The sequence below is a fragment of the Pezoporus occidentalis genome, unplaced genomic scaffold (genome assembly GCF_034315485.1).
Source record: "Pezoporus occidentalis ecotype Australia unplaced genomic scaffold, CSIRO_AGI_Poc_V1 ctg6, whole genome shotgun sequence".
Classification (NCBI taxonomy): Eukaryota; Metazoa; Chordata; class Aves; order Psittaciformes; family Psittacidae; genus Pezoporus; species Pezoporus occidentalis.
Genome location: NW_026915943.1, coordinates 8,636,918 through 8,663,300, shown reverse-complemented (window position 1 = coordinate 8,663,300; position 26,383 = coordinate 8,636,918). Strand labels below are relative to the sequence as shown.

At 39.2% G+C, this 26,383-nt stretch overlaps 1 protein-coding gene across 9 annotated transcripts in view; it reads right to left on the bottom strand.

The window, feature by feature from the left end:
• The window catches only part of FAT3 (FAT atypical cadherin 3), a 413,096-nt gene that overhangs the window by 67,548 nt on the left and 319,165 nt on the right, over positions 1-26,383 (bottom strand). For all 9 annotated transcript variants that reach the window (XM_062639304.1, XM_062639310.1, XM_062639307.1 and 6 more), the window contains 6 exons: positions 21,347-21,622; positions 19,794-20,004; positions 12,381-16,454; positions 5,070-5,266; positions 3,944-4,097; positions 1,837-2,070 (listed from right to left, as the gene is read on the bottom strand). In XM_062639304.1, coding sequence (XP_062495288.1) covers positions 1,837-2,070; positions 3,944-4,097; positions 5,070-5,266; positions 12,381-16,454; positions 19,794-20,004; positions 21,347-21,622 — 5,146 coding nt within the window. The remainder of the gene's footprint in view (positions 1-1,836; positions 2,071-3,943; positions 4,098-5,069; positions 5,267-12,380; positions 16,455-19,793; positions 20,005-21,346; positions 21,623-26,383) is intronic.

The following is a 26,383-nucleotide window of genomic DNA, read 5'->3' as shown; positions in this document are numbered from 1 at the left end:
GCACAAGGCGGATATAACACTATTTTCCTGTTAATTAGAAATGGTCTTAATTATCCAACAGCACCTGACCACAAAATTTTCAGTTTTATGTTTAAATTGTGTTTAGTTTTAGACAACAAACTGACTTCTCTCAAGTTTTATCTCAGTGTCTTCTATACACATTCTTATCCTTACAGTACATGGCTCTTTAAAGTCCAAAGCAGAAGAATGGGAAGATTCTGAGACTGATTGCAAGATTTCTCATGAATGTTAAAAATTGATTTGTATGATGATTACTAGCTCCACTGATGTTTTCAGGATAACGCTCCACAAAACCTTACAGGAATATCATAGCCCACTGGGAATATCAATAATACATTTTTCTCTCTGATGGGAATATTACACTACCTGAACTCATTCAATATGCAATAGGGAATCAGTGGTTTGAGTATGGACTAACAAACAGAACAACAATGAATATAAAATCCAATTTTAGAGACCAGAGTTACTTTCATATGATATATATATATCAAAAGATATATGTCTTGTTTGATTTTCAGGTCTAATCATCAAGGAAGCACAGAGCTCCTTCCCATTCATCACAAACATCCCTTTAACTTATTTAGTTTCAGAAGGAAGATGTAGCCATTAGCTCATGTTATTTTAATCCTTTTTTTATTATTATTTTTTTCATTGTTAACCATATCATTATGTAGAGTTGGTATCAAGAACTTTTACTGACAACTTTTTATTCTAATTCTTTCTATCACCCCTCTCACCTTGAATGTCATCTCACCTATGAGGAAAATGACAATTAAGGCAACAGTGGAAAACAACACCACTGGGTCTTCACACTGTTCAGTAGTTTACTACCACTAATTGGCTTTTCACTGCATGACAGTATCATAATTTTAAATTTGATTTTTCAACCAAGGCGCTTAATCCATCTTTTCATAGGTACATGGATGAATGCTTGATGCTCCTTTACCGATTCCTGTATATTTACATTATCAGCCTTAGTAACAACTGAGACATCCAACATGCATTGTACGTAAAAAAAAAAAAAAAGATTTTAACGTTAAATATTTTTTCATTCAGTGAAGTTATTTTATGTGAAGTTATTCAGGCCACAGCTTTTACAAAACATCTCCAAAACCCCAGGAAGAAAAAATAAACTAAGGGATTTATTTATTCCAACTGAAGTGAATGTGCTAAAAAACCCCATCTGATATTCAGTAGGTTTTACCTCCCCCTTTAAATATTTATAATTGGGCCCAGATTTCAAGGCTAAGGTCCTCATATAATAAACTATAACACTTTAAAAGAATGCACAGTTAAATAACCAGAACATTTATAATGTACATTCACAGCGTACAACAATAGTTTTAAGCTAAGTTAACCAGCTGGAACAAATGGGAGTGATAGCGATATGAGACTCTGGAAAAGCTGTGATTAATCAGATATAGGTACCTATGGCACGTAACTGTATTATTTGCACAGATGCATGGGTATTCAAAATCATGGCTCAAGAAAAGAGATGAGACCACCGGAGGAAAAATGTTGGAATTTACCCCCAAAACTATCACATATCCCTAATCATAGCTATCGCCCATCAAGACAATAAAAGACTACATGTGGCAGCTATGATGCTTTTCTGTTTGTAATACCATTATGTCAAGCTCAGCCACAAGCGTTTAGAATTAAAGAAATACTAAAGAAATACAAGAGGGAAAAGTGGGAAGGATGCAGTAGTAAAAGGAGGAAAGGCAGAAATAAAAAATATGATCTGTATTGCAATTCCATCAACCACAGAGTTTTCCTGAGCATTAATTATTGTTCACAGCGTTACTCACTTACCAACATCAGGATCCGTGGCTTGGACTCTTGTTAACAAAGCTTTAGTGGCTGTATTCTCATAGACACATGCGGTGTAGTGATCAGACGAAAACACTGGTGGGTTATCATTAACATCTTCCAAAATAAGATGGATTTCTGATTGGCAAAACCTGCCACCACCATCTGTGGCTCGGGCAACCAAGTTGTACGCAGGGATTTTCTCTCGGTCGAGAGGGGCCAAGGATTTCAGCTCACCTAAAATTAATTAAAAGCAGCATCATCATTACTACTGTAGCAGCATTGCTAATTCTAGATAATGTATCTCAAAAATATGTATTTCACAAGAGTAAAAAAGAGAAAAAAAATAACATTGCTTATTCCAATGAATGGATTAAAATCTCACAGCAGTGTCACTTCTCACTCTCTTTACCCAAGTGAGCTGCCAATATGAGCGCATGGATAACAATGGTGGCTTTTGAAAGCCTGCACCTTCACCCGTATGAACACCACCATGTTTTTCTAAGACTGTCTTTTGATTACTCTAGAGTCCTAGGCACAGAAACATCCTGAATGTGGTGACAGCAGCCATAATGAACTCTGAAGTTTTCTAATGCTACTGTTCAAAAATAACATCAACACCCCTCCTCTTCCCCCCACAAAGCAATATCTAACTGGCTCTGAATTCCTATAGGTACCTCCAGCATCTCATTTGAAACAAACTTCTTATTCTCATACAGCGACAGGTATTGCAAAAAACATTAATAGCAACAAAAAGCCACCTTATTCAGACTGTGAGAGCTTTACCCTGATCCATTCTCCACTGTACAGATAACTGCCAGACTTTGTCATGTCAGCAAACAGCCAGTACTAGTCGGAAGATAAGTTTTGGATTAATTTTGTAAAAGGTGTAATTTGCAGTTAAATACAACGCTTGTTCTTGAAGAAGGCAATACTTCCCCTTCCACACACTGCATAGATCTCCAAACACCTCCTTTTTCATCAGTAACACTACAGAAATAGCAGGTCCTGCCTCCTGCTAGTCAGGCGGAGGAGGCATTGCACAGAGAAGGACTTAGTCTATCATTATGGAAAACAAATTCCCCAGAATAACAGGGGTGGGATTTTTATTCAGAGGAAAATGATTTTATTTAGCTTTGCTTCATAACAACCATAAAATCTAGATCTTAGTTGAGATCAGTATATTTTTCCAGACCAACTGCCAAATGTGCAAGAACTGTGCCCACAAATACATTACAGACATCCTTTCTCCCCAGAAATATGTGTATACAATGAATGTCTTTTTTTTACAGGGTCTAAATACCTATATATATGGACCAAAGTGGAAGAAGTGAAGTCTAAAGTTGAAGGAGGACCATGTCAGCATCTTCCCCTCTTTTGTACCATAAAGATTCTTGGACATGCACATGGAGAGCAGAGACATGATTCAAGAAAGCCAGCATGGCTTCACCTAGGGCAAATCTTGCTTGAGCAACCTAGTGGCCTTTTATGATGGAGTGACTACATCAGTGGACAAGGGAAAAGCTACAGATGTCATCTATATAGACCCTCAAAACACCCTTGTCTCTAAATTGCAGAGCTACAGATTTGATTTGTGGACCATTCAGTGGATGAGGAATTAGACGCGTGGTCACAATCAGAGTAGTGGTCAACAGTTCCATGTCCACACAGAGATCAGTGATGAGTGGTGTCCCTCAGGGGTCCATATCTGGATGAGTACTTTTTAATAATTTCATCAGTGACACAGACAGTGTGATTGAGTGCACCCTGAGCAGATCTGGAGACACCAAGCTGAATGGTACAGCTGACATGCTTGGGGGACAGAATGCCATCCAAAAGGACACAGACAAGCACGAGAAGTGGGTCCATGTGAACCTCATGAAGTTCAACAATGCCAAGTGCAAGGTCCTGCACCTGAGTTGGGGAAAACCCTAGTACCAATACAGGCTGTGGGATGAGCAGCCCTAACAAAAAAGTCTTGGTAGTCCTGGTGGATGAAAAGCCGGACATGAACTGGCAATGCGTAACACAACTCTAGTTAAGGAAACTAGCACCCACTGATTTTGAGGGATTAAGCGAACTATTCAAAAATGTTCAATTGTGTTCTTACCATTTTCTGGATCTAATAAAAATTTACTGTTCCCAGGACCATAGAGAGAATAGCGAATTTCACCGTTGGACCCAATGTCAGCATCTTTAGCACTGATTTTAAGAATGACTTTGTTTGATGGAATGTCTTCAGGAAACAGTGCTGTGTATGCAACCTAGAGACAGAAACAAATGTAAGCCATGCTATAACAGTATTTTATAGTCTTCGCACAACCTTTATTTAAACTTTCCATAGTTCATAATTCTACACAGAAAACAATTTTTCTTTACATAACCCTTTCCTAGAAATTCAAATCTCTGAGGTGTCAAAGCCAATGCCAAATTATGACTACCGAAAGGGCTCGTTTTAGGTGTTAAATCCAGTCTTGTTTCCTGTCTTCCATTTGTTTTATCAACATCCATGAAATGGAAACTTTAGTGAGTGCGCTACCAAAAGGAACTGTTTTTATCACCTCACCCAGCAACGTCTTAGGGAGATACAGTCTGTGATTCCCCAGAGTGGTGCTTGAAGTGACAGTTGTCTATCAGTGACAATGTAGTGATGGGAATTATATGAGGATATATACACACACATATATATATAAAAGATACTGTGAGCAGTACCGTTAGGGGTTTCATAGTGACTCTTTCACACAAACCTTTCTATTGAAGTAATACCAATTCCCATCACAGAATAAGCTGTGGTCAGGCCACAGTGCATGCACACTGACAACATTAGAGCAAACTATATTCTTGCTTTTCCACTGGGTCTCTGGCATCTGCCAGGTTTAGGAAGGCTGGACTTAAACTAGATTGCAGACATTTCCACACTGGTTGTGAAGGGAAAGCACATCTCTTCTGCAGGGGAAGAGTGGCTATCCAGTGCCACTTCTCAATGCTTCATATTTTCCTAAAGCCAGCTAAGGCCACTGAAGACAAGACTCTTTTGTTGGCTTTATTAGACCATTATATTTCAGTCTTGGCTTTACAGGACTGCTTTATCTTGCAGCTCACTCTGGATTCTTCAGTTAAGACCTTAAGGATGAAAATGGGCACCACCTGTGAATACCTGTAAACAGCAGGAACACCCATAGGGAAGCTATCACTTTCAATGCAGTAGTTGGCTGCCGTGAGTATTGCCAACTCACCTGTTCACAAACTGGACTGTTATCATTAACGTCAGTGACGGTCACTTCCACAGCAGCTTGGGTTACAAAGAGGCCATCCGTGGCAGTGATGTTCAAGTAATAAACATCTTGCTCTTCCCGATCTAGGGGCCTCTTAACATAAACCTTCCACTCATTCTGAACCAGTCCCAGAGCAAACTTCCCTTTGGGATTTCCTCCTGCAACAAGGCAAGCAACATGGAATGGGTTGGGTGTCCCATCAGAGCTCCCACCTACTTTAAACATCACAGAGGACCTGAAGTAAGCAGCTGTGATTTGTTTTACAGTGATCGGTGCTTTCAAACTCGCAGGCTCAGGAAATCTGTAATAAGATTACGCTCCGTGTGTTTATTGCCCCCCGAACGCCTCCTATGAAAGTGAACCAATAACTTTCGGTGGAAAGAAAATCCATTTAGCAGAGCTGAAGATGATCTCTTGTTTAGTTCCCCGTAAGGGCAATCAAATTCAAACTGTGAATAATCAATAGTCCTCTCAGGCTCGTAGAATTGTCTTTCCACTTAGTCTCGGGAGAGGATGTAATACACCGTAGCTCTTGTTACCAAGACAATTTCATTAGCTGTTGATTATGCAATCAAGGACTGGAAGTGGGTTCTATTAAGGAATCCTCTAATGAAAGCTTTATCATACAGCTGTGTTGTTCTGTTCATTAAAATTCTAGTTTTAAAAAAAGTTTACACGACACAGGAAGACACATTAGTATTAAATAGTTCTAACAAGAGGTCATTTGAGGAGCAGTTGGAGGATAAGCAGTAGAATTAGATCAAATGTATCTGAGAGAGAAAGCTGGTGAAAGAAGTGTAGGAGATGAAGCAGGACAGCTTTATATTGTGCTGTAACACTGACACTGAACCTGGCAATGCTGGTTTTCCACATTATTAAATTGCCTGGTGAAAAAAGCAGGGTGGAACAGAGTGAGTTCTGGTCCACATAATCCAAAGGAAAGAAGGAAGCAAGGACATGTTACATGCAGAAGGGTACAATAATCAAGGCGGACACAGTTAATGTTTCTAATAGGTCACTCTTTCATCTGAAATTCTACAGTCCCCTGACTGATTCATGAAGAAATCACCTTCAATCATCTTTCCCTGAACGCAGTCTCAACCCCCTGTCAGAGCAGACAGTAAAATCTTTTAAACCGACATTTAATGTGGCTTAATCCCAGTAGGCAGCTAAGCCCCACATGGCTGCTTGCTCATTTCCCCTTCCAGAGAGAAGGGGGAGAGAATTTGAATGGAAAAACTGTGGAAAGTTGTTGGTTGAGATAAAGTTGGTTTGATGGGTAAAGCAAAAGCCGCGTGTGTAAGCAAAGCAAAACAAGAAATTCAAGGCAGGTGTTCAGCCATCTCCAGGAAAGCAGGGCTCCATCACCTGCAACAGTTACTTGGGAAAACAAAATGTCCTCACTCCGAACGTCCCTCCCTTCCTTCTTCCCCTGCTTTTATTGCTGCCCATGATGTCATACAATATGGATATCCCTTTGCTGTCCTGGCTGTGTCTACTCCCAACTCCTTGTGCACGCCCAACCTACTCACTGGTGGGGAGGGTGAAGAACAGGAAAGGCCTTGACTCTGTGTAAGCACTGCTCAGCAATAGCTAAAACATCCCCATGGAATTAATGCTGTTTTGGTCGCAAACCCAAAACACTGCCCCATGCCAGCTGCTATGAAGAAAATTAGTTCTACCCCAGCCAAAGCTGGTAAAGCCAACTACCCAGTATTCTGTGCCCAGCCTCTAACATTACCTTGGTCTGTAAACACACATCTGCACATTTAATTATTTCTAGCACTATAGTCATAGCAAACTACTGTGCTATAGAAACTGAGGAGAATAAAACATCACACTGCTCCACTGGGTGAACTTTCATTCCAGCTAACCCCATTTCCAGCTCTTTCCCCAGCTTATTAAGCTCTCTTATGCTCTCCCATGCAGAAATGCAATCTGAGAATTACTTTCCATGTTTCTCATGTTTAAAAATGGTATAAAAATATTAAGGGAATGCTTATTCTTTCTTGTAACAAGATCAAGAATGTAAGGCATGCTAGCGTACTTTTGCTTAAAAACTTGTTCAGGGTTCTGACATGTGTCATAGGATCTATTCAAGCTCAATGGAAAGACCAGGTTCTTAACCTTCTTCTCTAGTACTTGTGTTGAATATTTGAGTAAATAAGTATTTAAAAATAAATCCAAAGCTGGATTTATTTGAGCTTCCTCTGCTGTCAAGTGATTAGGTGTCAATGTTGTTGCTTTTGCTGTCACAATCCTGTCAGTTCCCAGGGACCTTCTAACCCAGAAAGGCAGAAAACATCTGAACTTGAAACTGATCTTAAAAACCAAGCAAGAAAGTCTAATTCTTTCTACATCAAAAAGCAGAAACGAGGTCAGAGGCTAATCTATGCCTTCTTCGCTAGCTACCAGTGACAAGATGCACTATTTTCTATTAATATGAAAACTAAGTCAGTTGAGACAGGCTGTGCAAATTTTTCTTGCAAAGTGTCACCATTTGTGCTATCTGTAGCTGTGTCAAAAAACCACATTGTGATTAGTAAGTTTCCGGAAAGTGTTCAGATATGCATTCTAATTATAAAAGACCCTCTAATCATACCAAGCATAAAACTGGTATCTCAAACATAGCTTTATTTTCTGATCGCAAAACCAAGCAGATCAGAGTTTTCCCACTGGTTTCTATGACATCCTGCAATAATCATCAGAGAACTCAGTTAAACTTGGTTTAGTCTGTTGTGTGATAGAAACGCACATTTCTCCTACAGAGGGTTTCACATTGCGTTGATGTGCACTACAGGACAGATCTGAATACAGTCCAAGGCAGTGAGAATCTGTCCACTGACTTGAATCTTAATGTGACTTCAAAGAAGGTAGAGCCCTTCTGACTGACATTAAATTCTCTCTATTCAGTTCAACACCCGCATAAAAAAGCTTAACTCTCTTTTATGAAAGGCTGTAATCTTGTCATAGTGAGTTTAATGTCGTAAACCATTAATATAAATGGTCTTAAATATTCTTATTTAGTTTCGTGATATCAATCAGTGCTTTCCTGCATATTAGTCCTTTTGTAAAAGGAAATGTTTAACTGTCACGAATAACTATGAAGCAATACACTCAAGGTATGGATATCCCATTGCTAAGAAAAGAGGAAAGGTAAAATCTAATTAAAATCAGCTGGTGGCTTTTATAGCTGGCAGTAACACTAGCTTGGAGCAATTTTAAAATCACCATTGCTTTGTTGTTGTTGGAATGGCTTTTAAATCATACATAGGAATTTGGGGAATATGTATAAAAAAAGGGTCTTTGGGATCTCTTTTTCCACCCTTTTACTCCACTAGAAAAGGATCAATCTGAATGACCAATAAACCTGTGCAATAAGCAGCAAATGTGTAACTGTTTTACCTGCATGCATTATTCATCAGTGCTACCTCTCTATTTTTTTGCTTCTCAGGACTGCATGTACACTTTGTCCATGAAAGACAGAGGTGGAAGTTGTACTATAAAGTGTAACAGAAATAAGGAGATGTAAACACTAAAATACCATCAAGGAAATAGTCTTAAAAAGCCCAGAAAGGCAAAAAAAATCCACACTGTGGCCCAGGGAACCATTTTCTAGCACTTATACATATGTCTTGACGCAGATCTCATTCTGCAGTGATTAATTAACTTTCTCACTAATATATGTAAGCAGATTCAGTTTCCTAGGGGCGTTCTAATTAATTAGTTTTTCACTCTGAATAATGTAGCTTTTCTAAATGGAAACCTCCTGACTCCATGTATTAATGGATTCTTTAAAATCTTCTGGCAGTTTTCTTATGCTCTGCTTTGAATGTCACAACAGTGAAGTGCTGGCTACAAAAAAAACACTCCAGTAACTTTTTAGAAAGGCTTTGAGGCTAAAAGAATCAGCATTATCTTTTATCTTTTGTTACTTCAAGTCTAAATAATGCTCGCCCTCCCTCCCTAGTCAGCAAATAGTACAAAGCCAAATCAAGCTCAAGTTGAAGTAAAGAAAGAAAACAGCCAGATACAAATGAAATGCAGAGACACACTGATCCAAAATAAACAAATCCTGACACACATCATTACTAAAGCACACACAGAGGGAATTATAACAGCTAAAAGGGAACTGAAAACTAGAAGCCAACAGTATCAGTTTTCACTGCAATGTCCCGATCCGGGACGGTGAACTGAATATTTACTAACTTATTAATTTAGTTTCTCTCTTACATTTATGCATTTATTTAAGTACTTTTAATTCCCAATTTGCATTACATAAACCCAGTAGGTTTATCCACCACTCCCAGTTTCAGATATTGCATGTTTACTGAGCTGCTGAAAGGATAAACCCAATGCTCTAAGCTCTACTATTGTAAAATTGCAGACACTATACTTCCGCCTACACCACGAGTCCTCCCCAAACACTGAAACATCCATTTCTCCAAAAATCCAGGATTTCAGATATAAAATAAACAAAAACATTGCTCTATTCATACAGGACAATCAACCCAGCAAAAAAACCTACTATGTACAATACCAGTTCTTTCTTCCAAAACACACTATCATCTTCATTGTATTCAGCTGAATCAAGCTTAAATGCTATTGTCCGTACCTAGATTTATGTGCCTGATGGAGCCTAATTAACATCACTGAGGAGCACAAAACACTTTATGGTACCAAAGTCTTAGCAACTGACATTCTTCTGATGTCTTTTCCTAGTTTACCACTGTTAAAGCACAATAATATGCGGCTGGATCTAGACTGGTTGAATATTCCAGCAAAACATCAGCAGAGTCCTGGTTTTAGCCAATACGCCTCAAATGATATGGGCAATGACCTCAAATGAGCCTTCAAAAGAAAACTACTGTGCTCCCTAAGTGCATTTGTGTCATCTGCACTTCCTATTGATTTTCTATTAAGATTTATATATAATGCTTTTGCTTTGCGAACACCTGCAGCTGCTAGCAAACTACAAATAACAAAGGGTAAGTGCAAATTTCTCCCTCACCACCCATCAAATGCAGATGAAGGTGGATTTGAAAACGGTGACTACTTGGCAATAATCATGGAAACCAATCCTAAACGGAAAGAGTTAAAACCAGAATGTATTTATCCACCAAAATATATCTATGCCTTTCCAAAGTTAACCAGAAGACTGCAGTAAATGTATTTCTCAAAAGAATGCACAGGACTCTTCAGTGATTATGCCTGACCCAGAATGTTTCTTTCTTTCATCTCCTAAATGATGATTTTTTCCATCTACCGTCTGCGTGCTACTTTTCTCCAGGTGCATTTGCAGAAAGCTCTTTTTTATGTATCCACCATGAGAATGATGTCATTCTCATAATTTATTTTCTTCTCCCTTTTTGTCAGCGTCCTGGTTTTCCTCTGAGTTTATTTATTATATTCACAGAAATTTCCATGGCACAAAATGCCTTCAGAAAACCACAGCACTTGAATAATCATCTCCCCAGTCTGATTCCATGAAATATTCAAGAGCAGCTCCTGAGCTCAACTTCAGGTAAAGTGTGAATAGACTATTTCGTTAGTGAAACTATAATATGTTTTGACATTTTAATCAAAAGAACCTAATTTCTCCTTGTGTCCCCAAATTCAAAGGGTATATTCAAAGACAGTGGAATGTCTGAGCTCACGCACTTTAGCAATTGTACAGAAGGCATTAGAGAAAGTTTTGAGCTTTGACATCTAATGTTTTCAGAAATTAAAATACCAGTGAAATACCTGACATATTTTGAACTATGACAGAAATTAAGGTACACAACGAGGTATCATTATTGAGACATGTGACAGTTATTATTCAAAAGTCCAGCTTTTGCTAAATTAATTGCACAGGGATGTGAAGAAAACATGATTAGGCAAATAAAAGCACAATTCATTGCAAGAGATGACTGAAAGACTTCAGAATACAGAGAAGAATATTACCTTCAGCTAATGATCATGGTACACCTTGTTATGAACATGAAGGGTCTGCATTTCCTTTAGTGCTTTCTATTCTGGGCTCCCCAAACTCCTTCAAATACTAAAAAATCTCTAGGATGAGGCATCGGCAGCTAATGCACAATGCACCTTGCCTAAAGCCTTCAAATCCTGTGCTTTATCTACAAGACTATTTTTGTCTCTACTTCTAGTATCCTACAACACATCACATTATAAGCACATTGTCTTTGCAAACCTTTAAACTGACCCTAGACTTTCAAGTAAACAGTCAAAATGAATTTTTGGCTGCTTTGAAACGATGCTACTTCTGATGTGGAACACATGCAGTCTATTGCTGACTGGAATATCAGACCTCTCCCTACACACCATCCAACAGCTATTTCTAATCTGATAGCTAACAATGGGGTAGGAGCCTTGTTTTCTAGAGCTAAATATAAAAACTGTCATCCTATTAGTTAAGTCCTTTTTGCCCATAGTCTGCTTCCTATATGCAGTTTTGTGTAATTCTATCCAGTCAAAAAAATTTGACTTTGTCCAATAAACTAGTTATTACTAGGTCGTTAATAGTAGCTCTTGGATTGTGCAGGTAGAAGGGAGTGACAAAACTGCTCCCCAGTAAAATCTATTGGACAATGCAAACTGTAGGTAGAAAAATAACTGCAGCACCCCATCACTCATAACGTACACAAAAACCAGTCTGAGTCTAGGAGAAAAGAATGATAATAAATATAGCACAACAGGAAAGAGCAATGTTACCACACTTTGAAAAATATGTTAGTCATGTAATCAGAATTGTTTTGTGCATGGCGCAATGCATGGCAGCTGACCAGTGCTTCTAAAGTGGGTCACTATTTCCATGTCTAAAAATCTCTGCTGATAAGAAATGACATTCCCTGCCCCCCACTCCTTCCAATGTAAAATTCATTCCTCCCCCCCCAGCCCCGTAATGGTATTTTGGTTGAAACATTAAGTCATGATAGTTTCCAAGCTGAAACATGAATTATGATGGGCTGATGGGTCACACTACATTGCACTGCAGCAAATCATGAATCATTAATCTTGGAAAATAGAACATGACATAGACAGACACACACTCACGTCCATTCCCTCTTTTAGCCTTGCAAGTTGCTGCACATTCTGTCCAAATTAAAAATAGATAAATAAATGAAATACATCAGAGAGATATGCAATTCTCTGATTTACAGTGATAATTTAGCTGAAACCCTGCTAAATGTTCACCTAAAACTGGACACAGGCACAGTTCTTCAGGAAAGCTTGTTCTGGGAAGAAAGCATGCAAGTGGCTTCTTACCTGTAATATGGTAGCTAACCTGCCGGTTGACATCAGATGTGTCTTCATCCCAGGTGCTAAGAACAGCCACGACTTCCCCTGGAGGGTCACTCTCCTTCACTGACCCTCTGTACACATCGTGCTCAAAGATGGGTGCGTTATCATTTATGTCTGTCACAGTAACTGAGACCAAGGTGGTTGATGACAAGGATAAAGCTTCCCCCAGATCAGAGGCCACCACTGCAAAGGCGAAAGCAGGATCCTTTTCGTGGTCCAGATCCTTCAATGTGCTGATCCAGCCACTGTTGCTATCAATGGTGAATGCTTCTGTGATCTTCTCCAGCTCCGATTCCACTGCAAGTGTATAGGTGACCTGCCCATTGGCACTTGAGTCTGCATCAACAGCTTTAACTTGCATGAGTTTTGTTCCTATAGGCATCCCTTCCATTATTATAGCATCATAGCTAGCAGTTTCAAACATGGGCTTGTTGTCATTTACATCCAACACCTTAACCTCCACATCCACAGTCAACACAATGTCTACTCTGTCTAATTGAATGGTGGCTGCGACTTTGAAGTGAAAAGCAGAATTTGTCTCGTGGTCAAGTCTCTTATCCAGTTTTATGAGCCCTGTGTCCTGTTCTATGATGAAAACCCCATCTCTGTTGTTTTCAGTCAGCTCACCATTAACTGTGCTATACAAAGCACCTTGATTAGGCACCACATGCAGAATGTCAACAGTACTACCTATGAGGGTGTCTTCTGCTATGGTAAAAGAATACTGGGGTTGAGAAAAGGAAGGCAAAATAGTTTCTGGGGGTAAAACATGGATGTAGACAGGAATGAGGGAATGCTTTACAGGAATGCCACCATCAACTGCTTTGACAAAGAATGACAGAACTGTGTTTTTCAGCTGGTTAAAGCTACCCTTGGTGACCATCCATCCATTATCTGGATCTATTTCAAGCAGATCAGCTACTGAAACAGAGGCTTCACTATACAGAGAATAGGTAATTCTGGAATTCGCTCCATCATCTGGATCTACTGCTTGCACTTGGGTCACCAAGTAACCTTTCCCAACATCTGCTTTGACACTTGCTCTGTATTCGACCGTCATAAATTGAGGAGCATTGTCATTCTCATCCACTACTATGACTCTCACAGTACAAAACGTAGTCCTGCCACCTCCATCGAGGGCTCTCAAAAATATACCAATATCACTTTCCAGTGGGTTTTCCCGGTCTAACCTCTCAGTTGTCATAATCTGTCCATTGCTATCAACTAAAAATCGGTCCTTGGCAAAGTCGTTTATTATGGAGTAACTTATCTGGCCATATACACCTGAATCCCCATCTGTTGCCTTCACATGGATTACCTTAGTTCCAGGAGCAGCATTTTCTCTAACCTCAGCAACATAAACACTCTGTGAAAAGACAGGACTGTAGAGGTTGGCCCCAAGGATCTGTATGTGCACCTGAGCTGTGCTAGTGAATAGCCCATCCGACACAGAGACATTTAAACTGTACATGGGCTCCATTCTCTGTTTGCGATGGTTGGAAAGGGTGATAATGCCACTCTTGCTGTCCATAATAAAACTGGTCCGATCATTTCCTGATAGAATGCTGTACTCCAGTCTGTCAAAATCAGAGCTGTCAGCATCAGAGGCTTGGACGCAAGTCACAAAATGACCCCGAGGTGCCAGTTCACTCACATACGATTCATATATTAACTGGTTAAAAACTGGAGGGTTGTCATTCATATCTGTAATTGAGATACTAACAAGAACTTCGCTGCTTAGTGGTGGGAACCCATTATCAGTTGCTCGGACTTTCAAGGTGCACTGCTGTATGAGTTCATGATCCAGCATGCGGGCTGTCAGAATTAGGCCGCTGCTGCTGTCGATATGGAAATAATCTGTGCTGTTAAAGGTGTCCTGGACTATCTGATACTGCACAATTTTGTTATTCTCAGAGTCAGCATCAATAGCAACAACTTGCAGTACAGGAGTCCCAATCAAAGATGCTTCAGACAAAGTAGCATTATAAGCTGTCTGATCGAAAACTGGAGGATTATCGTTAACATCATTAATGATCAAGTCCACAGTGACCTCAGCTCGAGCACCAGTGAGGGCATCACTGGCTCGCACCATCAGCTTGAAGAGAGAATTTATTTCATAGTCCAGTGGGCTGATGATACTCAGAACTCCAGTATCAAAGTCGATATTAAACTGATTGTAGGGATCTCCATCGACAATTATATAAATTATACCCTGGCCTTCTGGACTGGTTGCATTTATACTTAAAATTGGTGTGTGCATTTCTACATCTTCATTCACGGAAGCTGTATAGAAAGGCTTGTCAAATACAGGCATTGCTTTGTTCACAATAGTAATGGGGAGCTCTACTGAAGCAGACAATGACGGGTTACCTCCATCTTTTGCAAGAATGACAACCACATACTCTATGTTAGACAAATCAGAATTGAAGGCTTCTTTTAAAGTGACACTACCAGATTCTCTATCAATTTCAAAATGTCCATAGTCTTCCTTCAGAAGATATGACACCTCACCATTTTCACCCTTATCTTTATCAATAGCTGTCACTCTATATATCATGGTACCAGGCTCAGCATCGACTTGCACAGCAGCATAGTATGGAAGCCCTATGAACACCGGGGCATTGTCATTTATGTCCTCAATGTAAACCCTCACCACCACTCGAGCTACACGAAGGTGATCCAGTTCACGGCTTGCTTCCACCACCAGCTCATATAGCTCTTGCTCCTCTCGATCAAAGGGGATGCCAGTTGTCTGAATGACTCCTGAGGTGGACTTTATTCTAAACTTGTTGCCTGGGTTTAATATACTGTATTTCAAAGGCTCATTGAGGCGGTTACCAACAGCATTCACCACAGCAACCTTTGTGATATTGGTACTGTTTTCTGAGATAGAAGTGGAATAAAAATTCTGCATGAAATGTAGCCCACTATCCATGGCTTCTTTGACCATTATTGTCACCATAGCAGTGCTGTAAAATTTCCCATCAGATACTCTTACTATTAGCATATAATGGTCTTTGGAGAGACTATTGTTTTTGATGGTGAGTACCCCTGTGGTTGAATCAATTAAAAAATTTTCCACATTGCCTTCAATTAGGCTGTATGTTAGTTCAGGAGGGATCTCTGAATCTGGGTCTGTAGCCTTGACTTTGAGAACCTCAACACCAACATACGTGGGCAGGAGCAAGACTGTCTCAAATACAGCCTGGCTGAAGACTGGTGGGTTGTCATTAACATCAGTTACCTCAATGGTCACTTCAACTGGGCTCTCTGCCGTAAGCTGGGGATTTCCACTGTCTCTGACATGCACATGGAAGTGGAAGTGGGCTATTGTTTCATGATCTAAATTTGCAATTGTTCTGATTGCACCTGTGCTGGAATCTACAGTGAAATACTTTTTTGCAGTAGATTCAACAATCTGGTAGACAAGCAAAGCATTCTGGTTGCTGTCAGCATCAGTGGCACGTATTACAAGGGGACTGTTACCTGCACTCCGGACTATGCTATTCACAGGAGCAGCTTCACTTATGCTGCCTGAATACTGAGAGAAGAGAAAAACTGGTGCATTATCATTTTCATCCACAATCTGAACGTTCACAGTGGCATTTGATGCCATGCCTGCCATATTTGTTGCCTGTACGATGAGCTGATAGAAAGAAGAACGTTCATAATCAAGGGCCTTTTGACTGGTGATCACTCCGGAATATGGGTTTATAGTGAAGACTCCATCCATGTTCCCATCTTTAACCTCATAAACTAACGTGGACTGACTGATTGCAGAAAGAGAGATGACAGAAGTACCGATATCCACATTTTCATTAACCTCTGCTTGGTATTCTTTGAGAGTGAACTTGGGGTGGGAATTATCTGCCATTGTCACAGATATCCGCACGATTGCTGTTGCAGATAGCGGTGGAGAACCTTGATCAGCCACTTTAACAGACAAAACAAACTGTCCCATTGTGGTTAAGTCTGGCTCCTTCATTAGTGTGATGATCCCTAAAACTGGTTCAATCTTGAAGGTGTTTCCTGTATTTCCTAAAACACAAATATTGGAAGCAAATTAGAAATAAAATACGATGCACTTGTTGGTATTTTGAACAAGGAGCAATTAGCTGCAATTTGTCAAAGGCAGTTAATGAAAAAAAAAAAGGCCAACAAAAGGCCAACACAAGGCCAAGGCCCTTCCAGCCTTCTTTTCTGAAAATCAAGTAACTCAGCACATGGTATAGGTGTTTAAAACTTCAGAATCTCAGGTGCTGCTATCTGTATCTTGATTCTGAATATCAACATCTGAGCAGCTGCTGCATGTACATTTTTCCTACTGAAGTGGGAAAAAACATTCCTAAATTACAGGAATTAGTCAAATACATGTACACCTAAGGCAAAGAAACTAGATCAGAGGCTAACAAGCCAATTACATGACAAACAGTTAACAACTCAGGCTCTTAATTGAAGTGGATATTAAGCAACTGTAGAGAAGATTACAGTAGTTCAAGACTCAAAGAACTGAATATAAGAAGGTTAAAGTGGCATTTAGAAAAATAAACCAGAGCAAATAGCACAGAAAAAGATTCAAGTATCTTGTGGCACAAAGGGTTATCACATGATCTCTGAGGAGGATGAATGAGATTTAGCAGAAAATGTCATGTGTTTGTTATAACATTAAAACAGGGATATCACTGAGTGCATAAAGGTGAAAACAGTGAGTCTGGATCATGGAACTTGTTTGGGGTCTTTTTTTCTTTACAATCTTTTCGCCAGCCTCTTCTTCAGCAAGACAGATTCAAAAGTTTTGATATGTATCCTTATCCTGAAATTAGAGATCACCTTTATTAGGCAATCTGTATTTTACTAGTTCCTTGTGTGCCTGCATAACATATAAGATGCTGCATGTATCTACAGCATGTATAAGCATACAGACTCTTTCTCTGAATTTGATTCTAAATACAATCAGCATATATTGAGTTACAGTGATTCCAATAATTATAATGTGTTCTTGCAACTGTAATTTACATTTTAAAATCTAGAACTGCTTCCAATCTACAGTTAAGCATCCATTCATGACCTGGAGAGAAATACAACTCAGGTAACTGTTGATAAACAAGAGATTTCTTTTAATGGTAATTGTTACAGGTGCTGTGCTCTGTACATACCAACTGTGACAATCGTAACTGGAATACCAAATACACGGAAACCTAAATGCAAACTATTTTTAAGATATAATTCACTATACGCTGCAAATTCTGGGCTCGGAGGCTAATTTAAGCTACATACTACTGTATGTAGTTCAGTATATGACTGGTAATGTTTTTCTATTTATATCCATCCTTTCATATCAGTAAAGTTTACTAACTAAAACAAAGATTGTCCTATTCACTGAGGAGCTGAGACTCTGCCAGAGCTACAGCCTCTCATATAGATCACAGTATCTGCCATATTTACAGACACTACAAATGTTACTGCAGTTATTTTGTCAGTGTATGCTAATGCAAATGATTTTTAGCCACTGAATGCCTCATGTAAGGCCAGAGCTGGTTCTTCTTAAGGAATTTCTTCTGAAATTACACAAAAGCTGCTTTCTTTACCAGTTGTTTCCTTCATACGTAAGGTGATGTAAGCAATTCCCTTGAATAAAAGGCCTGTGTACAATCTGAATGCTGCAGTTAAAATCAGTATCCTCCACTGCAGGTTTTATGGATCATAGAAACTACAGCAGCAGAAGACTGAATTATTATGAATCTGGGATTGGAATACATGTGGATAATGAGACTGGGGGAATGTGTGGCTCACAGTAAATGGAAGTTTGAAGCCTGACACTGCAGGGAGAGCTCATGATGAAACAGAAACAGTCTGTAATGGAAGAGAGAACCTCTAGAAATGAGAAAAAAATATAGATTAAAAAGGACTATCTAATAGCTAAAGCATCCTTTCTAATCACCATATTTTCTGTGTGCACCATGCATGATTCTATTAACAGTATACAGGAGCCATACTTCTAGCATGTCAGGTTGCTCTCTACATCGTGGTGGCACCTATAGGTAATTGGGTTGGAGCCCGTAATAGTAATAAGGTGTCAAGAAAAAGCTGGGAACAGTCTTGAAAAGCATTCCACCAGGAACCTGATCTGATCTGCTCTGAATCTGTTCTGTAAGGCACAGTGTTGTCCTGCATAGTCACGTGTAAAATTTCCCCTGATCTAAGTTAAAAGCCACTGGAGAATACTGAGAAATAACTGGTAAAACCAAATGCAGTGCACAAGGGAAACACTTGTTTTGTAGTGCTAAGGTCTTTACAGGACCACAAAGGTGCAAGTTCAGTTCAGCACTTTTAGATGTAAAAGACTTCACCTCCTGGTGTGCTTAATGGACTCTACTTCCTCAGAACATAAAGGATAATGACAAAAAATTTCTTTAGGTCTTCTGTTAGATTCTATATATATTACTTTGGCTTAACTTAAGGTGTAAGCTTGAAATATAGGAAGTTAAATCAATATGAGATGATGCAGATATTCTTGTTTCATTACTCATTTTTTGTCATTTAGCCTGTTTGTAATCGACCTAAACCATCCCACTGACAAGTCTTTAAAATAATATAGGGATAAATAATGATACTGTAGGACAAGAGACTAATGCTGGGAAAGGCTTGTGATCTGATTAATATGGAGACAGTCTACAGTATATGAGACTGCAGATTTGTTAACAAAGGTTACAAATTTCTACTTCCTTCTCTCTTTTCCAGACACCATGTACATATGTTAATGGTTTAACTCAGAGATAACTCTTAACTTCAGATCCATACATGCTAGAGAAAGTTACATTCATTTGCATGTGTGGCAGAGATAATGCAAATTTCTCATGGCTATGCTATTGCACTTGCAGAGAAAAGCTTTTCGGTACAGATTATGTGCTGAATGTAAATACCCAGAGCTTAACAACAAAAGCGAGTTTAAGCTGGTATCACCATGCCCTCCCTTAATTTCAAGACACCTTACTCCATTAAAATGCTATGGCTGTTCTGATCGAAGTGTTTAGCATAGCCCTGGCCTTAATCTCTATGTTGCTCTGATCTGAATATTGGCAAAGATGCCAGGATCTACCAGCTGTGGTGGCATTTAATTATGGAGGATCCACTGTGTACTGGACTGAAGCCAGCAACCTGAGAAGAAGTCACTGCTATAGCTTTCAATAACTATCACCTGTGATTGCTCTGAAGCAATGACTTAGCGGTAAAAGGCTCTGCAGCCATCTAGTGAATGCGAATGAGATTCTATTCTGGTAGGGTTTGGGTATAGTAGCTTCAAAATAAAAAAACAGCCAACAGGAAGATTTCTCCTTTGCCCAGTTGCACAGTCTCATTTTCAGCCTCTGTTCTAACCTGCTTCAATCGTGTAGATAAGCTCTGCGTTTTCTCCTTTGTCTTTGTCCAAAGCTGTGACCTGCAAGACTGCTGATCCAACTGCTGCTGATTCAAACACTGAGGCTTCATACAATGGGCTGGTGAAGTATGGACTATGGTCGTTTGAGTCTTCCACATTTATGATGACTCTGGCCAGGTTTCTTCTGTAAGGGAATTCTTGATCTCGGACCTATAGAACAAATGCATAAGACACTTGATATCCATCTAGTGAAAATTTATAAATATTTCTTAATACATGCTAAATGGTCATGCCTTTGACTTGCCATCCCCTGCTTTATAGCAGAGAAAAAAAACCCTCACTCATTGTTCCTTCTTTTAAAGAGCTACAAACAATTCTATCCACTGTGATCAGTTGTGTGTCAGTCCAGTGCCTGTAGCTGACAACAGACTTATTCATCATTGTATATGCACGTACCTTTTTGAAGAAGATGATACCAATAGTGAACAGAGTAGGAATTACCTCAAGAAGTGCTGAATATTCCTAACAGAGGTATCATTTATCCCAGCTCCCTCAATCCCATACAAAATATCTCAGCACCGCTATACTGATAATCTTGCCAACACGATCCCCAAAAGTTTGGGTCTTCTTCAATAGAACAAAATACCTGCTGTATCAGGTGGAGCACAAACCCAAGCATCAGGAAATGACCTCTGCCATCTGTTTCTCTCTACGATTCAGTTATATTTATTTCTTAGCCTGCTTTGCAAAGGACTGGCAGCTTGTTACTCTGCAAGCCAAGACCCCCACTCAATTGCTGCTCACTGGATCTCACAGCAGCTCTCTGATTTCTAGGGTCCCTGCTCAAAGATGGTCCTGTACCTAACACATAATGAGCTATTCCTAAAAGAAAGTTCTCTTCTGGAGGTGTCTTAAAGTGATTAAATAGTGGATTACAATGTTTAATGTAACACAGACTCCTTTTTTTTATTACCCTCCAGTCCATAATGCACAATCTTCACTTGAAAATACACGGATTTATGTTCTGTAATTTGTCCAGACTGAGCACAAAAGTGATAATTTTTTTTTCTGCATACCCAAACATTTGAAAATGTAGATGAAAGCTATTTTGTATATGAAGAGTTTATGTACTGAAATAAGTCCATAAAAGTAAACTACGAACAACGCTTCTTTCCAGAAAGGCTGCGCCACTCTCTATGGCCAGAAAGCAGTTTTCTCCCTATGAGTAACTTCTCAAATAACTTTCAGCCTCACTTTAGAAACTCTGAAAATTACCTTGAGTGAGAGCACCAGATGCCAAGAGATTAAATAATTTCCTGCTTGCTCTCCCTTGAGACAGCAAATCACATCATATTCCATGCAACGAGGTCACAGTAAGTTTCCCAAAAAACCCAAATTAAAAATGTAAAGTAAATACACAGCGGGGCAGGCAAGATGAAATTAATGAGTACTTACTGCACTAAGAGTCCTTTGCTTGTGCAAAGACATAAAGCATATATGCACCTGAAGCAGTAGTGGCTGTGTCTGTGCTAAGTGAATATTGCATTCTTACCATGATGTTAAGGATGTGCTTATCTTGAGCTTCATGGTCTAGTCTCTCAGCAGTATAGAGTACCCCAGTGCTGGGATCAATTCTGAATTTTCTCATGCTGACTGTATCGATGCTGCTGTGAATAATGTAGCTCAGCTTATGCTTTTCATCTCTGTCTATAGCTTCAACTTGCAGAATTTCAGTATCAGGGAGGATGTCCTCTGAAATGGTGACATCGTAACTTGGGTGAGAGAATTCTGGGCCATTATCATTGTTATCCAACACTTTTATAAGAACCTACAGTTAATAAAAGAAAAACATTTGAAGTTATTAAAGGCTAGTCAGAGTACTGAATAGGCACCCAGAGAAATGTAAGTTACTTTAGATGGCTGATGATGTTATGCTGCTGTATAGTGAGACTGAGAAACATAATTTAATATTAAGTGCTTACTGTTCAGATCAAAAGAAATAGGAAGGATATGACTTTGGAGGCAAAATGTTTCGAATTATAAGACCTCCTCAGACTCTGATGAAGTCCATATTTTCAGTATCTGTAGACTGGAAAACATTCCTACAGGAATGTTATAGGAAAGGTTTTCTCATCCATTGTAACTGCTCTGGTCTAGTAGACTTTTAGAGCTATTATGGGATTTCCTTTTCCCTTCACTATTAATAAGGCCATAAAAGAAACCTTTTAATGTTAAATCTGCTTTTTATACAATCAAGATTTGGCTAAATCCTGATTGTTTGCTGCCCAGTATGTTGTGTCTGGACATATTAGCAATGTCAAGTCATGCTAGCAGGGGAGACTTCAGGTTATGCTGTGTTATGAACTTTGACACTTGATGAAGCAAGAGCAGGAGACATGCCATCACAACCACGTAAGCCCACCCCACACAGATCAATACATACCACCAAGTACAGGTAATCCCAGGGCACTGGTGACCGGGAAGGATTATTTATATGGTTTCATCCTTGCTCTTCCTTTGCCAGTGATGGCTGTCTTTATTGCCAACTAATTCACCTTCCCCTTGAACACCTATTTGCCTCCTTTCTGTTGCAATTTAACAGTAGAACTTCTACTAAAAATGTGAACTAATGAACAGTGCCATTTGCTTCTATAAAACCTCGGTATTTATCCTTACAGAAAACTGGAGAGGCAAAGGCAGCAAGGATGCTGCTGTTACTGCCTATTACACCCACTTCAATACACCACAATGTGACCCTGGTAACTAGCAAGAATCCCTGTTCTCCAATCTTTGCCTTTCAAAACTCATGTGATTATGCAATATTACATGTGTGTGGCTTTGTGTTTTTCACCACTGGAGGAGTCGTTCCCTGGAGAAAATTTACCTTCCAGACTTTGTATGCTATGGATTACTTAGGGCAGTGTGGCAGGAAACCCCTTGACAAACTACATCATACGTAATGCAAGCAGTTGCCTCTTTTTCAGCACTGGAAACAAAAAGTATCTTTGCAGAATAGGCCTGTGAAAGCACACACATAATTTTATAGTGAATGAAATGGAACAATTTTTATTCAAAGACTTTGACATGAGTAATATTCCAATGAATGACATTGGAAAGGCCATGCACAGGACTCTTCCCTCAGCTGAGGAGACGACCCATGTGCCATGGTATTTTCATTGTTTTTCTATAAAGTACTTGTTTCTTTTTTAACCAACTTTTTTATGACTTTGCTTGATCAAGCCCTGTTCACCCATGCTTTCTTAAAAGAAAAAAATGCAGTTATACTTTTACTGTAATGTTGCACAAACAGATGTTGGCCTCGGAGAGAAATGAAACTTTAGATTTCCATGATCTGTGGAAGTGTTTGCAGAACACATTACCAGAAGGAACATGAGCAATTCTAAGCAGCAGTTGTAATGATGTAGCCTGGGAACTGTTTAAAAGCTGAAATAAAATGCTCTGTAAGTTAAATGGTGGAGGACTTCAACTGTGCATTCCATATGATTTAATTTTCACCAGATTATGGTACGCCACAGTGAAGCAGGGCAAAGCCTATATTAAGTTATGCTTCAAACTTGGACAGATAGCAATAAAACTGGGAGGAAATATACACTGCTGAACCTGTAATAATGAAGAATAGTTACATAGCTTTTTATATTTTTGTTGTTGCTATACAATATATCAAGGCATGATTCTGATCTGACTGAGGGGAAAAAAATCGCCAAACCCATGGAAAAATATGTGAAGAAATGAGTTGTAATATATGAAAGAAAGCCTGAGGAAAAAATGAAAGACTTAAACTCTACTCTACTGGGACACAGAGCCAGTGCTGAACCACATTTGTTGGTATAAGGAAGACACACTGAAGCAATATGAGTTGCGGATAATCTGATTACCAGTTTTGATACCCTCAGTCCTTGCCATGTACTATTGTAACATGGCTGGATTATCTTACTGCTTGTTAACACAGACAACAACACAACTTATTTATTTTTTGTTAGTGGCCTAAAACTTTGTCATGTATCACTTTAGATAGTCTAATAGAAATAAAAACTTTTCAAATGGATTCAACTGAAAATACGAGGCATGCTTGACTCTGTTGATTCTGCTAGTACAGCACAAACTACCTTGAATACACAAGATGACGTGTGAAGGACAGGCTTGCTCTGTGAATTTAGCATTGCTGTGTGCAGGATCAAGCTATTCTGTAAGGAAATATAAAATATACAGATGCACAACAGTGTGACTTAAAGGTCCTCTGCAGTGGTGATGTGCTGTTTGTTTGCGTGATGTGTGATTACCCCAGTGCTGGGGTTCACTTCCCATTATATTTAATGCGTTTTGGGATCACTGGCAAATTGGGAAAGCAGAGGAGCGCATAAAGCTTTATCCACAGCAAAGTTTGTACAGTGACTGTGAAAGCCTCAGCCCCATGATTTATGCCTTCACTAGACTGCAAAAAATAAGTAAAGTGGGTCTGGATCAGCATCAGAGACCAAGGGTAAGCCATGGAGCTATGGAAATTACAGTGTGGATTCACAAAGCAGCATTTCCTCCTACTGAAAAAGGTATAACCTAATGCCCTGAGACACACTCAAAGATATGGATGATTTGGTGCTTGGGAAGTGGAAGGGATGGAAAGAGGAAAAGATAACAAAATTGAGGTCCTCACGCACTGTGGTTGTCAGACTTAGAGGGAACACACTTAAAATTGCTTTGATAGTTTCCAGAAAAGAACTTTTTTACTCTCCTTTTTGAATTCCTTTCACTTCATATCTACTGTAAAACTCTTCAAGCGCCTGTTAAAGTGGCAAGCATCCTCCCCAGAGATGACAGTATTTTAATGATTTGTCAAGTGATCCACGTTGAAATACGCATTATTTTATTACATACTCTGCATTTCAACAGCCACTTCTATCTGGAGATGGAAGACGGTGGGTTAGAGATGCTAATGAATAAAGAGGTCATTATTGATTCACAATTTATTCTATTAAAGCAGTTAAGCTTATTTCTGATTTTTGTCATCTATCCCTCAAAGTTCCCAAGAGTCAATTGCAATTTTAACATTATGGTCTCTCTTTTAATAGAGGGGGGTGGATTTTCCTTGCAAGAAAAGAAAGTTAGATTATATATGGGAATACTGATTATATGGAGCTCAGCTAAACCCAAAAGCTATAGAAAAGGAGAAAATGGAACTCTTCTGTGTTTTTAAAAATTTAACTGTCTTGGGAGCTACTTGAAACAAAATCAGGTAAAATAAAATGGAACTTGAATGCCATTTAAAATACATACTAGTCCTTCAATCCTTACAACATTTTTGAGGAGTAAATGACTGTTATTATCCCCATCTTTTGCCCAGGAAAACACTCCCTTTCAGCAAGGTTAAATCACTTACCAAAGCCACAGGAGAAGTACAGTGGCAAAGCTGGGGAAGATGTTTTAGGTTTATTTTTGAGCCACCCCTATTTTATTAGATGACTTTAAAATTCCACCTTCCGATGCAGATTTCCTGCTCCAGATGATTTCTAGTAAGGTGTTACTTAAAAAGAGGGGGTCAACTTTTTCCTTTGATGACAGACAAATGTCACGCTGACACAAACACGAGGCTCATAGAAAACCTGATCGTACAAACATATGTAAAATAGAGTAAGCCAAATGCCACCAGATCATTAATATGAGGAAAGTTGCTCAAATGCATTTAACGGCTGCCAAACTTAAGCATAAAATCTTGGTACTCCTGGCAAATTTCCCACTGACTTCAAAAGGACCAGCACTCTGCTTCTTGAAGCCTTAAGCTTTAGCCAGCCTGTAGCATGTCTTTGACCCAAAATGAAGTGCTATTATATTGAAGCAACTCAAAGACTCACAGCGTATTTGTAATTTAATACTTTCTTCTCATTTATTTCCAAAGGGAAGATATGGCAGGAATGAGCTGTGTTGCATAAATATCCTTTATTACTGTGTAGGTGTCTGGGGTGTTAAGCTGTGACAATGGCCATTGTGTAAAATCAAAGACAGGCTTTAAAAGTTTTCCAACACATCTCCAGAAGGTGATGAATGGGAAAGTTTACTATTTGGTCGCTGCTAAGTAGGGATTCCTCTGTGCTGAGGACTGTGCAAGGTTACTGACTAAACAACTTTTTATAGACAAACATTAGCTTGTAAGTATTTTTTCCACACTCATAAAGCAAACACGCAGCAAAGCAGTCTCTGCCTGGTTATCCTTGAAAGCTTGCATCTTTTCCCGCACGTTGCAGGCTTCAGAAAGGCAGCCTTGCTTCCTTCTGCTCCCATTGTGCAGAGCCTAATTTATAGTCTGAACAAGCACCTCGCTATAAAAGATCTGCTTCTCCCTGCTCACTTCCTATTTCCCACAGTTAAAGGAAATTTTAAATAAAGGATTCACGGGCCTCCAAGCTTACAAATTAGGCAAAGTAACACTCAGAGCATTAGCAAAGATTTTGCATTCAAAATGGTAAGTGAAAGGCCTAGAGAAATACAATCAAATCAAAGCAGAACAAAACCTAATGCAGGAAGTCTCTCCAAAGCTGTTTTTAATGTTGCCCGTCACAAATACCTTTGGTTTAGG